Source organism: Ptiloglossa arizonensis, chromosome 9 (assembly GCF_051014685.1).
Source record: "Ptiloglossa arizonensis isolate GNS036 chromosome 9, iyPtiAriz1_principal, whole genome shotgun sequence".
NCBI classification, from domain to species: Eukaryota; Metazoa; Arthropoda; class Insecta; order Hymenoptera; family Colletidae; genus Ptiloglossa; species Ptiloglossa arizonensis.
Window position 1 is genome coordinate 4,293,540 of NC_135056.1, and position 15,983 is coordinate 4,309,522.

The 15,983-nt window shown below is 28.7% G+C and overlaps 3 protein-coding genes and 1 long non-coding RNA gene across 9 annotated transcripts in view; 2 read left to right on the forward strand and 2 right to left on the reverse strand.

The window, feature by feature from the left end:
• The window catches only part of LOC143151292 (uncharacterized), a 38,273-nt gene extending 29,073 nt beyond the window's left edge, over window positions 1–9,200 (forward strand). For 5 of the 6 annotated variants that reach the window (XM_076320291.1, XM_076320290.1, XM_076320289.1 and 2 more), the window contains exons 5-20: window positions 360–546; window positions 1,259–1,626; window positions 2,735–2,960; window positions 3,528–3,673; window positions 3,816–3,851; window positions 4,057–4,151; window positions 4,253–4,426; window positions 4,636–4,833; window positions 4,927–5,196; window positions 5,274–5,447; window positions 5,520–5,718; window positions 5,818–6,041; window positions 6,696–6,915; window positions 7,089–7,212; window positions 7,297–7,511; window positions 8,802–9,200. In XM_076320291.1, coding sequence (XP_076176406.1) covers window positions 360–546; window positions 1,259–1,626; window positions 2,735–2,960; window positions 3,528–3,673; window positions 3,816–3,851; window positions 4,057–4,151; window positions 4,253–4,426; window positions 4,636–4,833; window positions 4,927–5,196; window positions 5,274–5,447; window positions 5,520–5,718; window positions 5,818–6,041; window positions 6,696–6,915; window positions 7,089–7,212; window positions 7,297–7,511; window positions 8,802–8,956 — 3,011 coding nt within the window. In that variant the 3' untranslated portion in view covers window positions 8,957–9,200. The remainder of the gene's footprint in view (window positions 1–359; window positions 547–1,258; window positions 1,627–2,734; window positions 2,961–3,527; window positions 3,674–3,815; window positions 3,852–4,056; window positions 4,152–4,252; window positions 4,427–4,635; window positions 4,834–4,926; window positions 5,197–5,273; window positions 5,448–5,519; window positions 5,719–5,817; window positions 6,042–6,695; window positions 6,916–7,088; window positions 7,213–7,296; window positions 7,512–8,801) is intronic. The other variant, XM_076320288.1, reaches the window with a different exon arrangement.
• On the reverse strand, window positions 4,884–8,340 carry LOC143151293 (uncharacterized). The gene is made up of 3 exons (XR_012993280.1): window positions 8,112–8,340; window positions 5,171–5,406; window positions 4,884–5,085 (listed from the first exon to the last, which is right to left on the reverse strand). It is a non-coding gene; the product is annotated as an uncharacterized LOC143151293 (long non-coding RNA).
• A 692-nt stretch (window positions 9,201–9,892) lies between the features above and the next one.
• Window positions 9,893–12,301, reverse strand: Svip (small VCP interacting protein). The gene is made up of 3 exons (XM_076320436.1): window positions 12,043–12,301; window positions 10,674–10,841; window positions 9,893–10,482 (listed from the first exon to the last, which is right to left on the reverse strand). Exons 1-3 carry the CDS (start codon window positions 12,118–12,120, stop codon window positions 10,468–10,470), a joined length of 261 nt encoding a protein of 86 aa, XP_076176551.1. The 5' UTR covers window positions 12,121–12,301; the 3' UTR covers window positions 9,893–10,467.
• Window positions 12,302–12,643: 342 nt separating this feature from the next.
• Window positions 12,644–14,884, forward strand: LOC143151362 (retinol dehydrogenase 11). Its single transcript, XM_076320435.1, has 5 exons — window positions 12,644–12,684; window positions 12,813–13,248; window positions 13,333–13,568; window positions 13,637–13,889; window positions 13,976–14,884. Exons 2-5 carry the CDS (start codon window positions 12,976–12,978, stop codon window positions 14,141–14,143), a joined length of 930 nt encoding a protein of 309 aa, XP_076176550.1. The 5' UTR covers window positions 12,644–12,684; window positions 12,813–12,975; the 3' UTR covers window positions 14,144–14,884.
• The last annotated feature ends 1,099 nt before the right edge of the window (window positions 14,885–15,983 follow it).

Below are 15,983 nucleotides of genomic sequence, written 5' to 3' on the forward strand. Positions count from 1 at the left end.
AATTTAATGTAACGTATAATAATTTACACACTGCTGATAAAACAGTCAACACGTACTTAACTAGGAAAAACAAAATAAATTACAAATAATTAAACAATATACGAGACCGATTGATATCCCAGAATTGATAACGTGCTAAACGATTAAAATCCAATGCTAAAGAACTAAGTTGTGCAATGAAATATTATTAATTAAATTATGAAAAATTTATTTTACAACGGGTCCAAATATTTTAACATAAAAATTAATTACCTTGGTTGTTGAAGGTATGAACGGTAGAATTCAAGATTAACGTAACGTTGGGATATTTCTGCAATGAGATCGTATGCGAACAGTTCTTACAAGGGACATTGTTCTAGGTCCACTAGAACTGAGGGAACTTACCCTTGGCGAGCAAACCCCGTGTGTAACACGTGTAAGAACTTTAGATTACACCAGCGACGATGACGTTCTTGAGGGCCAAACGAAATTGTCCATTGAAGCCGACGTACGTCTCGAATGCGAGCAATTTCGTATGCTCATTACGACGAGACTATTTGGAAAAGGGTTAGTGAACACACATTTCTCGTTTCTTTCGATTCTTAACAGAGTTATGCGGCGCCTGGGAGACAAAGTGAAGAGCCCTAAGCACCTGTAATAATTACGTTATTCGCGATGATCGATTTTATTGAATTCATAGTAAAAATTTCACGCAAATATGCGTAATAAAATCGGGAGATACCTTTCGCGTATACCATTAATTATTAATGATGCGATCCTGAATTATTAATTAATAATTAATGTTTCTAAAAAATAATTAAGAATTAATTATTAATGATATGATCATTAATTATTAATTCATGAATAATTAATTTGCCTCGTAAAATGTTATTAATCAAATGATGTCTAATTTATCGAAAGAGTCTCTTTGACTCGATTTTTATGATAATCGAACTATCGATTTTTCTCCGAAAAATACGTAATTTTCATACCTCAAAGCAACGAAAATTATCATTTTGGATTATATTTTTCGTACACATTTACATATTAATGAAAACGTCATAAAATTCCTTATCGTCTATTTTGTAGGAGAAACGTGCAATTATCAATTGATATTTTTAATTGATACTTTTATAATGGAAGTTTAAAAGAAACGTAAATTATAGATCTTTATGCGAAAAGATCGAAGTATGAACATTTGTCGTAATAGTTTAATTTCAATTTCATGGCGTTTACATACGAACTAATTTGGACCGAGAAACCTATTGTTCGATTATAGAGTCGGCATGGATGTCGATTTAGCTGTGGAGAAACTGTCACTCTCAGGGACTATCCTTACCACCCTAACTCTTAACTCCATGGCACCGTTTCCGCACGCAACCTCTTTAAGCGTGAGTTTCTTGGAGAAACCGGACGTTTGGTTCAGCGTGAGAATTCTACGGGCGGTACAAATGATGGAAATGCCTTTAATTAAGACTTGGATCCACGCTGTAGTCACGGACGCTTTGGCTAGCTGGATCGTTGATCCAGGACACTTGGAGATGGATCTGAGAGCACAAGAACGTCCTGGACCGAAATTGGATTCCGTAGCTAATTCTATACCCCAAGGAGTGCTCACTGTTGTATTATCACAAAATGGTTGTCCGGGTAACAACGATACTTTATGTATACTGCTTTCAGATTGAAATAGATTTATTAGATCGTCCACGAATAAATTTCGATTTTTGATCCCTAAGTTTGAATCTGTAGCTCAGAATGGAAAGAACTCTATTCGTACGTTCATCGTCTGGATCTATAACGCAGTGGTTCCACTTGCACACTCAAAGAGACGTTTAGATTCTCAAAATGATAAATATACTGTCTTCTATTTTAAACACGTGTTCAAATAGGAAATAAATTACTTGTACTATAAAAAGTAAAAGGTCAAGTCGATGCAATTATTGTTCGGAAAAACGACAATGGCACGATGACTATGATGTTTTGGTGGTATCTACTTATCACAGTGCATCGTAAACTATTACTATTGGAAAAGAAAAATTGATTAAAACCAAGAATAATAATAAACTATAACAACATGAAAGTAGTATCGATTTAGCAGAACAACTTTTCAATTCCAATACACGAATAAAAAAAACTCTAATCTAATACGAAATGTGTGCAGTCTAGTATTCTTCGTTCAATTTAATAATTTACATTATATTGGTATTTAATTATAAAGAAACAACAATAAGCAAAATTTTTTAATCAAAGTTGAGTTATGAATTCAATAACTAATTCTAGATTTGTTCAAATACCTAGTTAAAATTTCGTGTAGTTTCAGCAGCTTTGCATCTGAACTTGAAGTGGTGTAAAAAAAATGATATTATACTACAATAATACCTACTATTTTAAACAATGCTTTATTTTAAATATACTTTAGAATATCACCATGGAAAACCAAAATATATTTGTGGACAACCCAATAATACATTCAAATTGTATGTACAGGGTGAAGCGTAAATTCGTAATACAACCGTGGAGCATATAATTGCTGGTTAAAATTTTGTTTCGTACCTTCGATAAATTATTTTTGTTACAGTTTATACTCCGAATTTCTTTCCACCCTGTACATAAAAATAATTAAGTCGATTTTGCGACAAAGTTTACTTAGCAAAAATCTCACTCCGTTCTATTAAAACTAATACTTTATTATATTGCGAATTTCAAAATGTAATTTATAACAATTTTCTAATGTTTAATGTCAATTACATATCAGTTCCAATCGGAGACGAAGTGAGGTGGCTAGTAGTAACACTAGGAGATCAAAAACGTGTTACGACTCCCTTAAATTCTACATGGAACGAAGACGTCTCATTCCTAGTGGGAGCATTGGATAATGAAAAAATTTCCATCAAATTAAAAGCGAAACGACTTGTCAGCACAATCACTCTGGCACAATTTGAATTGGCTCTTGGAGTCTATAATTGGGACAACTCTCAGGTGTAAGTTGACGAAGTTCAAATATTAGATTGTTGTATATAAAATGTTATTTATTTGAAATTTTAATTTTGCAATAGAACAATATCAGTTAAACAATACTTGATTAACGTTTCTTATAGAATGTACTATAAAAGAAAGGAGTTTCGTGCAACGCGTGTGCACGTTTTCAATAAGACTCGTTAAAGTTATTTACTATTATTTATTTACTATGCCAAGAGGAAAAATGAAAAAAATCTTAAATGTTTGAGTGTCGTTACTGTGAAGCTTATTCGGTTCAAGTGCGGCACTCGTTTGCAAACTATTCTTGCAAATTGCCTTTGATACTCAAACGATTAATGATATTTAAAGAATTTTTGACTTTCAAAACCACACTTCAATTTCTTGGCAAAGTGAAATAATGAAAGTGTTAGATTGTTGACAAAAAATGTAAATAACGCGGAAACTAATTCGATCAAATATATAAAGTTTAAAGAACGTTCCATTAAAAGAAATCTATTAAATATTCAAAAGAAAAAAGATATGAGATAAGAAACGCGTGTACACACTAATTTATTATATTTATCTGACAGAATCGAAACTGTGTTACAACAAAAGAAACCATCCCGTAACAGTGCTAACATTCCAAACATCAACGCTCGATTAGAATACACAACACTTCCAAAGTTGGATCCAGATCTACCACAACCAGAATTAGAAGATAATTTACATCTTTCAGGTATTTTTTTAATTTCGTTTTCTGTGGATTTTCAGTGCATAATTGGTATAAATCGTATATGTATTTAGAATAGTGTAACATAAAACATTTTTTTTTAAATTCAATGACTCCATTTGGTGTTATCCATATCTGGTATTTTCAGTGTCGCGAAAATATCCCAATCGAGCACAAAAATCAGGTAAAGCCCAATAAGTATTGTAATGATGATAATGACTGTGGCTTTTGGGCATGAATTTTAAATGTTTTCATTTTCTTATTAAAACACAGTGCAGTATTGCCAATTCACTTTCGTATACATCAATCACATGATATATTAAATTGTAATATTTTATACATTGTTCAACAATTTCATCACTGTATAATGAATATATTATAATTTTCAGGAGTACTTGTGGTTTATATTCATTCAGCAGAAAATCTCAGTAGCGATAGTTCTCAGTGTAATCCTTATTGCATGTTGTTTAATAATCGAAAAAAGGTATGCTTCCTTTCTTTTCTAAAGAACAGGAATATTTAAATGTAATTTCATACTTTGTCAGTGCAAAACAGTCATAATATTAATTTTCATTCAACCTTCAGGTAAAGACAACACATTACATTCGAAGTACTACTTCGCCATATTGGGAATCAAGAACACAATTTCTTGTTCAAGACTACAGTCAAGTGGCCTTAAACTTTGTTGTGTATTCCTGGAATATATCAAAATCGTCTGACAGTGATATGCTTGGACTTGCTATATTGTCCTTATCTCAAGTAAGATCACATAATTTAGCAATTTAGAAAAATTATTTGTAATTATATGTGTAATATAGGTGTTTTAAGAGTTGCCTGTAAATTAAATTGTTCATAAATACCAACGCCTGTTAATGACAATTCATGATGATAATCCTACAAATATAATATATATCTTCATAATTAGAATGACCTTATTAACTTAATATTTAATAGTGTTTTCATTACAGGATAATATGTGGGTAGTCAGAAAAGAATTGACACTTAGTGGCTCGAACAATATGTCAACAATGACAGTTTCTGTAATGTTCTATCCTGTTAAAAGTGTACAGCAAGTAATTACCAGTCGAAGAAGTAGCTTGGCTCTTCCTATTTCAGATGATGAACCAAAATCTAAAAGGAACAGCCTGCCATGGATGCAACAAGCAGTCAGTGGAATTGATAAAAAAGATCACTTATTTGTACTATTGTCATAATATTTTATTTTTATTCTTTATATTCTACATACTCCCAATTTTCAGAAACTATTATTAACTCACAAGGACATAGATCCTGCTTCATCAGATGTATCAAGTCTACTTTCCACTGGAAGTGGATTAATGGAAGTAACTCTAATACGCGCCAAAGATCTTGTAGCAAAAGATCTGAATGGCTTCAGCGATCCTTTTTGCGAATTAAAACTAAATAATGAAACAAAGTACAAGAGCAGTGTAAAGAAGAAAACGTTGAATCCTTGCTGGGATGAAAGTTCTATTATGGGTTTACCTAGAACTGGCGAGACTTTGGACGTCGTAAGACCTTTATTAATTCCTTTCAGTGAAACACATACCAAAATGATGAGGATATTTTCAATCATTTTTTCATATAGGTTTTATGGGATCATGATACTTTTGGTATGAAAGATTATCTTGGAAAAGTATCATTGACTCTCGACGATATCAGAAAATTGTCTAATAGTGATCAGTCCCATTGGTTCACATTAAGGGGAACCAAAACTGGATCTGTGGAATTAAAGGTTAAGGTCTTGTCTGAAGAGTGTGAGGTATTACATTTCTTAATAATATAGAGATCTTAACTTTTACTTGTTTCTTTCACTCTATATTAAACTTTTTAGACTCAAAGCACATACGCAGCCAGCAATATTAGTGAAAGTTCAACACAATTAAACATTGAAACTTCCGAGACAGTGTCAAACATTATTAGAAGACCTTCGATGGAAAAATCAAAGATGAGATTACATTTAGATGTTGTACCACCTCCACCACCACCACGTACAGTCACTTTGTTGAAACCAACTATTTCTAGTCAATCTGGTAAATTATTATCTTAATATTTGAACTATTTGTTAAGAAGCACATTACTTCCTTACGCTAGAGGTAATCTATCGTAACTGTTCAAATTATTTGGAATAGACAAAACTAGTATTGGAAGTAAAGATTCCAGTGAGATGAATGGAACTCAAAATTCATGGATACCTAGAGTTATTACTGAAACTGAAGCAGACGTAATTGATAATAGCGAGGCAACAAAGCTAAGAGAACGACGATCTTCTCATAATAGTTTGACTCCAAGCCCTGAACAAAGCTTTGGCAAAAAGCTACCACAATATAATAGTTTTCGCGTTATGAAACAAAAGGTAATCGCAATTTTAATAAAAAGAAGTATTAATTTTTGAAATTGTACATGTCCTTGGAGCTTTTAAAATATTATTCATAATATGCATTATTAACAAAAGATATTATACCACTAAGTATCCATTTAAATTAGTTATATCCCAATATATTTTATAATACATTAAGTTGTTGCATATGAAATATTCTTTTAATGTATCTTAAAAGTGTCTAACCTTTTTTTTAAATTAATTGAAATAATTTCCAAGCACTTTTTTATACCTTTCAAATAACTGACTGATTTTATTATTTCAATTTAATAAACTGCAACTAAAAGATTCTTAATCTTACTCTTAAGTTTTGAATTATACATATCTTCGATTCTGTATTTTAAAATCTAATATTGAATGTTTTACATATCACCTCCACTTTTATTGAATTCTAAATTTATTCTCTTCATAGTTTTTACATCATAATTATTCATATCATAAAATAGAAAATATCACATAATAACTTTGAAATCTTCAACAAGTAATCCATGCACATTGTAAAAGTTCCTTCTTTTTAAATGCTGTATAATAATTGATGCATTTTATATGCATTAACCAAATATATTACTGTCATAAAAGTCCACTATGAATATTTAATAACAAAATTTGTTCAATTATAAATAACTTTAGGTAAAGAGAGGACTAAAACTTCGTAGATTTCGTTCAGAAGTAAATATAGAAGAGAAAAATGAAGGAAAGGGTATAACATTAAGTTTAGAACCTAGAGGCGGAGGAGAAGCTGATGCTACAGAGCTTTTACAAGAATCTGGTTTAGCTCATGCTGTATCACAACCTGATATGCTTGGCAGAATAAGACAGCCTAGTCCACATTTAAAACTGAGACCAAACGGTTAGTAAACTACATTATTAATAAATAATGTTTAAATATTTTCTAATTTAATTGAACTTTGAAATTAATTACTTTAATAATAAAATTAGAAACACTATTAATGGTTAAAGTTCTTATCCTATAATGCTTATCACTATTAAATACAAATGATTAAATGTTGTTTATTTTATCAGAACTAAAAAAAGTGGTTAATGGTACCAGAGAGAAATACTCTGGAATAGAAGGTAAAGTTCTTCAAGCTCAAGGCCTTCATGTTGCTCATATCGCTCAGTTATATTGCAGAATTAAGCTTCAAACGTGAGTACATGTTAAAATAAATACCAATCAATAATAATAAATGCCTAATTATTAACTTCAATAATAATACTCATTATTCAATAGATGTACCAGTCCTGATAAAATCGCATCTTCAATAAATAATGGTAAAACATTAGCAAAATCTCGACTTTTACCTGCAATGCCTAATCCTCAGTTCAGCATAGACTTTCATATAGAAGGTGACAATGTTCCAAGACAAGCCTTATTAATATTCGAAATTAGAAGTGCTAGTAAAGAATTATTGGCTAGTCGACGCATCACTCTTCACGAATTATTAGGTATTTTCAAATTTAACTTTCTCTTTTCCTTATTTTTTTTCAAAATGTAGTCTATCTAACAAGTGTATATATAGCAAAACTATTAGCTGGAAAATTCTAACTCAAGCAGATACCCTGACTTTTCCTCTAACCACATTACAAAGCAATGTTCCTGTATTTGTATTTGAAAGGACCAAAAATGTCATACTCAGCGGTTACTAAATACATAAAAAAGTCAAAAACATTTGTTAGTAAATGGGTGAAATGATATTTGAAGGTAAAAAACGTTGATAACCTGCCAGATCGTGGCACTACATCAAAAACAATGAAAAAAGAAGACAAACTGCTACTACGGACATTCGAGAAAAATCCTAATCAATCTTTACTTGGTAGACAAGTAATTTTAAGTAAAAAAGGTCTGAATATATCATGTAAAATCATAAAAAGACGTTTATTGGCCAATAATGTAAAATTCCATAGCATTTTAAAAAATCTACTACTGTGCAACAAACACGTCTAAAAAAGACTCGTTTGGGCGAAAGCAAATTTGGACTGCAATTAGTGCAATGTCATTTTTTCCAACGAAACTTCTTTTTCGACACGTTTTTCAATAACTCATACCTGGTGTACTCCTGCAGACTCATGCAACGGACCGTTAAACACTTAGTAAAGGTGCACGTTTGAGGTTGTTTCTCGAAACAGGGATTCGGGACTTTACACATGCTTACGGACAACTTGAATGCTGCCAAAATGATTGAAATCTACCAGATAGATTTTTATCGTCTGCCCAAAGGCGGTTTACAAGAAGAAATGAAAATTGGTTATTACAAGAAGACAACGACCCGAAGAATCGAAGTCGACTGTGCACGAAGGAAAAAAATTGTGTTGATGTGCTTGATTGGCTTTCAAAATCGCCAAGTGCAATTCAAGCTTAGACAAAAGAAAATCTATAGTTAATCAGCTTTTCCGACAAATTCAATTGATATGGAGGATCTTTGTCTCAAAATTATGCAATGAAACTAGTAGAAAGTATACCTTGGAGATGTCAATTAATTATTGATAATAAGGGCTATTGAGTACCATATTAATAATAAAGCGTCTTAGTCTATATCATGAAAAATGTATTTTTTTCAACATAATATCATAATTTTCAAATTTTACTATACAAGCTCTTGTCAGATAGACTGTATTATTAGCTTTCTGGCATCTGAAGATTATGTTAACTATAAATTGAATTCTACACACTACATACATGCAATATTATCTATACATTATACATGTAATTAAATTTCTGAAATGTGTTACTTTTAGGTGTTTCTGCTGCAACTAATGAAATCCATACATGGTTAGCATTAAATAATGGAGCATCATTAGAAGTACAAATTGCTCATGGAAGAGAACTTAAAACTAAATCCACAAAAAAGCTATTTCGATCTTGGTCAGTACACAGGATAGGAAAGATATAAGATAGTTTAAAATTGTATATTTTTAATGCATCTTTCATATTCTGGTTATGTGTTATAATTTGCCAAATACATTGTTGTACAAATTAAACATTTCTTTGCAAACATATATAGTGCTCAAAATTGTTATGTACTTATTTCAGACTTCAAATGTTTTATTACATGTATATATATATAAAAACTTCTTAATGTTATTTCACAAAGTGAAGAATTATAATGTGTACTCATATTTTGTACCATAAAATGTGTATAAGAAAATATATTACTTTTCATTATAAAACGAATTATATATAAAGCTTTAGAAATAAATACTGTTCTTCTGCCATCTTTTAAACTATAAATTTAATAGTACATTAAATAAAAATAATTAATACAATTGCAAATAAAGGAATATGTTCTAAGTTAATTCTGCATTTAATCTGAAACAAAGTATCAACTGTTTGTTTTTATCGCATACAATATAATCCACATAAATAATCAAATACATTAAAATATTTATTTATTATAATTCATAATCATCTTAAAACACTTTCAGTTGTATAATTATGTACATAAAACAGTTTTATAAATGTCACACATTCAACTGTATATTTTTTTATTTTTATTTTATGCTATTTATGTATACACAAATTTTTTACATTATACGAAATATAATACACGATTAACAATACCGTAATTATTGTACAACTTACATTATTTTAAATTTATGTGGCATATTGTAAAAAATAAGTATAAATCAAATGTATTATTCACTTCATTTTTCTTCAAATTTTATGTTATTATTCTATCAAATTTTTAAAAGAATGACTTTAGACCTATCCCTTGTGATACAAGTATCTTTTAATAAGAATGTATTATATTTTTAAGTACATATTTTAATAATGATATATTAAACAATAATAGTAAAATAAATGAGTAACGAATTAAAATGTAAATTTTAATATTATCAATTTTTTAAATGAGTTTAAATCAATTCTATTAGTGTATATACCTTTAAATTATTAATTCATAAATTACAGCATATATTATAAACATCTCTGTTCTTAAAATATTTAAAAATTTCTGAATAATCACATATATAACAAAAATATATCTTTATTACAATAGTAGTAATAGTGTGGAACAAAAATAATAAAATATTTAAGCAAAAATCATTTATACATAATAATTTGTAACATTCTGTCTATTTACCTAGATCATACTGCACAGCACACTCTTCCTTTATTTGTATGCTGTATAAAATATTCATATTTAATATAAATAGTTAAAGTACGATAGAAAATGCTGTGTAAAAACATATATGTATATAATTTAACATTCCCTTGAAATATTTAATTTCATAAAATGCAAACTTACAACTTTGTTAGTATCATTAATTATGGTCAAAAGATGTACCATTTGATATATATTTCTTGTGTATTATGTATACATGATTAATGATTTTTGCTTACATAATAACTGTGCTCTATAAAATAAATTCACAGATAATGCAGTTTTGTTTGACTCTTCTTTCATTAACTTACTTGCCACTGAAATAAGACAAAATTTATTGCAGTGCATCTGAATATAAACAAAATTGATAATTTTATCATTATTAAATATCTTTCAGTAGTAATACACAAATGTTAATAATACCTAAAATAACTCACATATGTGAATATAGAGAAGTAATACATGATCATAAATTTATGACTAATTATTAAAAAATTAATCTTTTTACCTTCAGTGGAGATTTTGTATTCATATTACTAGCTTCTTCTTCACGTTTCATACGTTGTTGGTCTATCCTTTCTTGTTTTCTAACAGCTTCTACATTTTTAATACCTCGATTTTGTTGTTCATGAATCCTCTTTTCTGCAGCCTCCATCTGTTTCAGTCTCCTAAATTCCTACATTAAAAAATATTTAGAAATTATTTACATTAGGGTTCGCAATACTGATTTTGATGAAATTAAAATATGTTGCCAGGAGAAAGATTTTGAACAATATTTTTCTGCATATATAACAACTGCTCTGAGATCTTCACAAAAAACTAGTGTTATTACACAAAGAATTCTGAATTTCAGAATGTTAAGTTTTACAATATATTTCAAAATCAGTGTTGTAACTCTTAATGTAAGTAATTACCAAATATTTTCTTAAATATGAAATTGTCTTATTTTTTAAAATAATTATAAATATTGTTAATTATTTAAATTATCTCAAATTATAATCATTTCATAATTTCTTATTTATACTTTAAGGTTTTAAATCAAATAATATATTATCTTGTTTTAAATATGTATGTCATTATACTTGTGTTTACAAAAAGTTCATAGTTTAAGTGAAAAATATATAGTTTTTAACAATACTGAGTATAAAAGTAAATAAAAAAAAGTAAACAAATAATAACAAAAACAATTATATCAATAAAATTAAAAGTAACTAAAAAGTTATGTGTAGAGGATTTTTCAGTAATAATTGCACTCAAATTAGGAGCGCATTCTACTTATTGTAAGCATGACAAAAAGGCATATGGAAATGAGTCTAGAAATACTTCCTTTTCCAATTATAAACACTTTTAATTTATGATGGAGTTTGGTAAGAACATTTATCAGGTTTAGATATACATATAGCAGTGTTATTTTCTTTTTGTTAGAAACAATACTTGCAATCTAATGAGTCAGCTTAAAATTAGAGACAATGAACTGTATGAGGACACATCAAGATGCTCATGTATGGTACTTATGTTGCTACTATAAAAGTACTCAAGAATATTCAAAATATTTATGGAATTTTTAATTGTGTTTGACAGTCTATGAGATATTGACGTAAGGCATTTATTCCTATAGAAAGAAATTATTTTTAGCAATTTCTTACCAAACTCTATTATAAAGAATAAATGTTTATAATTAAAATAATAGTTGTTTTCAGATCCACATTCACATGAATTTCTTGTAGCCTTATAATAAGTAGAATATACTTGTAAAGTTTTGCATCCTATGATTGAAACATCCTTATAAAGTAACCATATGACAATACAAATGTATGTAAGTAGTTGTATAAAAAATATTCATATTTGTGTTGATAACCTCAATATTTAGGTCTTACTAAATCTGGTGTATAGTCTTCACTTGTCGACGATTGTTTGTAACAAGACGTACAAAGATTTCCCATTGCAAATACCATAAACTTTTATTACAGCTGACTATATAAATTATTTGTGTTATGAAAATTCTTTTAATAAAAGATATACATGCACGGTAAAGGTTCCAACTGGTGTCAGTTTTCAATCAATAAACATGACAGTATATAAACATGCATCTATTAAATTGTATACCCTATTATACACTGCATTTAATTAAAAGGACTATGTATAAATAAAACCACGTGACTATGGTCGCTACGTCCCTGGCAAGAAGTGTATCATAGGTAGATGATTACTGAATTGAAACACGAAAAAATTCAATAATCGATTAAAAAACAACAGCAAAGCGTCCAATAAAAAATTGTTGTAAATATAAAACCTTCAAGAAAAAAAAAACTAAAACATTACTATTTATATATACAAATAAAAATTTGTATAAATTGTATGTATTGTCTCTATTCGAGCCATAGAATACTGTCATTTTAGTTCTGCCGCAACCGCATGATTTTGTTTAGGCGCAGTTTGAATTGAGCATATAAACGATTTTTAAGATTAACAATATAAAGATTGTGTAAATAGTGAATCAATAACTGTAGAAAAATAAAGTAATTGTATGAATTCATCATAGATGTAAAGAAAGAGATTGAGACAGAAACTTGGAAACTAGACAATATTATTAATTATAACTTTGAATCTAATATGCCGGAGTTTGTATTAATGTTTATATTTTTAGATTAACCTAGAAGTTCGATCCTATAAAGGCCGGTTAAGCTGTATATCGATGCGTATAAATACGCGTTAAAAGTATTTCTATTTTTATTAACCTATCGTCTGCAAACATTTTTTGATTAAAATATTCGAAGTGTACCCAGAGTTTAATTATTTAATGAGCAAGTATGGTATCTTCATGGTGTTACTTCATTTTACTGACAGCATTATTTGTTGCTTTACTCCGAAAATGTCGGGAACAAACGTGGGGAAGATGCAAGAATATGGACAGTTTGCAAGGTCGAGTATTTATTGTGACAGGTGCTAATTCAGGTATTGGTAGAGAAACAGTGAAGGAATTGGCAAAAAGAAGAGCTACAGTTATTATGGCTTGTAGAAATTTAGAAAATGCTCGCGATGCTATACATGACATACGCTCTCAAATATCTACTGGAAAATTGGTAAACATTATTTTATAACTGCTTTTTTATTTATTATAAATTAATACTGTTTTTTATTTTGTGTGTATGTTATTGTCTTTACAGGTGCCAATGAAATTAAATTTAGCATCATTTTTATCAATCAGAGAATTTGCCACAGCAGTAATGAGACTTTTTCCACAAATTCATGTATTAATTAATAATGCTGGAGTATATGTTCCTTTTAAAAAACATGATTTAACAGAAGATGGATTTGAAATGCAATTTGGTGTGAATCATTTAGGTCATTTTCTGCTTACAAATTTACTTTTAGATCATTTAAAACAAAATGCACCAAGCAGGTGTGTTATAAAATAGAATTCACATGAATGTAATTTATGATTCATTTATTGAAACTCATTTATGACAGGATTGTTATTATAACCTCTAAGCTGTTTGAATCTGGAGATTTAACATCCTTAGCAGGCTACCCTAATTCAAAATTAGCCAATGTTTATTTTGGTATTGAACTTGCAAAAAGAACTAAAAATAGTGGTGTCAACGTTTATATGGTTTGTCCTGGCTTTGCTTACACAGGATTGTTCAGAAATGTTAAAAGGAGTTGGTACTTTTACATATTTTTTTTACCTATTGCTCTATTAATTTTACGTTCTGCAAATCAGGTAATAAATATTTTTATACCTTACACATATTTTTGTAATGAATATTTTCATTATATATATTATTTATATTTATATTTTTCTCACAGGCTGCACAAACTGTATTACATTGTGCAATTGAGCCTTCCTTATCTAATGAAAGTGGTAATATTTACCGTGATTGTAAACCCTATGTATCAAAAAAGAAACTAGATCCTGATTTACAACAGACCTGTTGGGATTTAAGTGCAGAACTGACTAAATCTTTGAATAGCTGAACTTCATTACACAAATGGATTCCTGGGGCTGCTGCTGCCTCACTGTATAGAATTACAAAACATCTTATTATTACTAAAAACTAAAAACTCTGCCTAAAATGACTTTTATATTTACAATGAAATATTTTTTATTTATAAGAATTTTTCTTTTTACGAATTCCTTTAGCTGTATAGCTTCCTGATTTACTTTCCTCATGTTGAATGTGTCAAACTGTTTTTATACAGATTTGATACTATTTTGTTCAATTAGAGATAGTTTCTCCCACCACGTTCAACTTAAGAATGTCAATCTTTCTTCCTATTGTTAATAAAGTTCTGGCTCGTGACAATTTAATAATTTAATTATAATTATACACACAATTACAATAATAATTGTAATAGTACGATTTATTAACATTTTCGAAAATTTAAATAACTTTTCTTTTAAAAAGAATGATATATAGTTACCTGTATCCCTATAAAATTGAAGCTGTTGAAACTTGAGCGGCCTTTTATTGTTTACTGCTATCATGTGCCGTCTCATTCACTAGCAGTCTATTACACTCGTCGCGGCAAAGAACAAAAGAACTACAAAATAAAGGACTAATTTATTGTAAGTCGTGCTTGCTTTTAAGTGGACGACCTATAACGAAACAATACTGTAAACAGAGTTTCTGATTTCCTTCACACTTTTTTTTTTCCATCATTTTGAAAGATGTTATATTTGCTTTTGTCAACAAATATAATTTTTTCCTAAGACGATGTGGATTTATCAATTTAATTTTTTGGAAATTGCAATCGTTTCTTTTGATTACTTTCGCTCACGAAAAGCTTACGTCTTGCGGTACGTGTATGAAAACTAATATTTCGATGTAATGTACGATATATTGTTTCAGCATGCACATCAATTCCGTTGAATTATCTTATTGTTAGTTCTCCTATAATACTTATTGCACTTATACTAAAGTCCGCTTATATTTTTCTTCAAATAAAATTTTCTTCCCTATTTCTTAACTTGAGTTTTCCTATATGTAGCTTATGAACGTCACATCCTTCATCATATTTAAATCTTTTAATAACATAATGTACCGTGGAATGTGGAATTTTACTACGATGCTTAAAATTTCTTTTAATGATTTTTATTTTTGAAATAAAATAATGATAGTTTTGCGCTCTTCAATGGTTGTTTTTCTTCGTTTTTTATCGCAATTCATGTTTTCGAATTAATTTCACAACTGAACTGATCATATTCTTTGCTTAGAAATTATTAAACATCCTACGGTTAATATTTAGTATTCAGATGTTTTATTGTGTCATTTGTTTTAATAATAGAGCACCTACGCATTATCCCGCGATTATACGAAAATTTTTATGGCTCTATACTTGTACTGTATAATAAATATACATTATTTACTTAAATAAAAATGATTTGTTTTTATTTACTCTTACGCAGTTTTGAAGATTAGGAAATGTATTTTAATTACGTGTAAACACATTTTGAATAAATGGTATGTAAATAGCAATAAAATTAAATTGAACAAATTTCATTTTCGTGTTCGAACACTTGTCGACAACTATATGTGTATTCTATACATTATTTTATTTTAAATATATTCACTGACCACTTGATATTCGTTTTCGTATATAAAGACGATAGTTTTAACCATATAATAAGTTTAAGAAATTACTGACATAGATTTCATAAGAAATAGTAACATATTTTTATTTGCACTCTTATATATAAAATACTATAATGTATAATTTTTTTAAATATTAGAATGTTGAAAATATTATAAATTTTATCAATCATCTTCATAAATGCAGTAAAAATAATATTTTAATGATTACAATAACGATAAAA

Bases quoted from the DNA above. Each gene is read 5' to 3' on its own strand.
- Svip (XM_076320436.1), bottom strand. From the start codon at position 12,120: ATGGTATTTGCAATGGGAAATCTTTGTACGTCTTGTTACAAACAATCG. The intron at 10,842-12,042 runs GTAAGACCTAAA...TTTTTAATGTAG, and splicing joins AAGACTATACACCAGATTTA to GAATTTAGGAGACTGAAACA.
- LOC143151362 (XM_076320435.1), top strand. From the start codon at position 12,976: ATGGTATCTTCATGGTGTTACTTCATTTTACTGACAGCATTATTTGTT. The intron at 13,249-13,332 runs GTAAACATTATT...TTGTCTTTACAG, and splicing joins AAATATCTACTGGAAAATTG to GTGCCAATGAAATTAAATTT. The intron at 13,569-13,636 runs GTGTGTTATAAA...CATTTATGACAG, and splicing joins AAACAAAATGCACCAAGCAG to GATTGTTATTATAACCTCTA.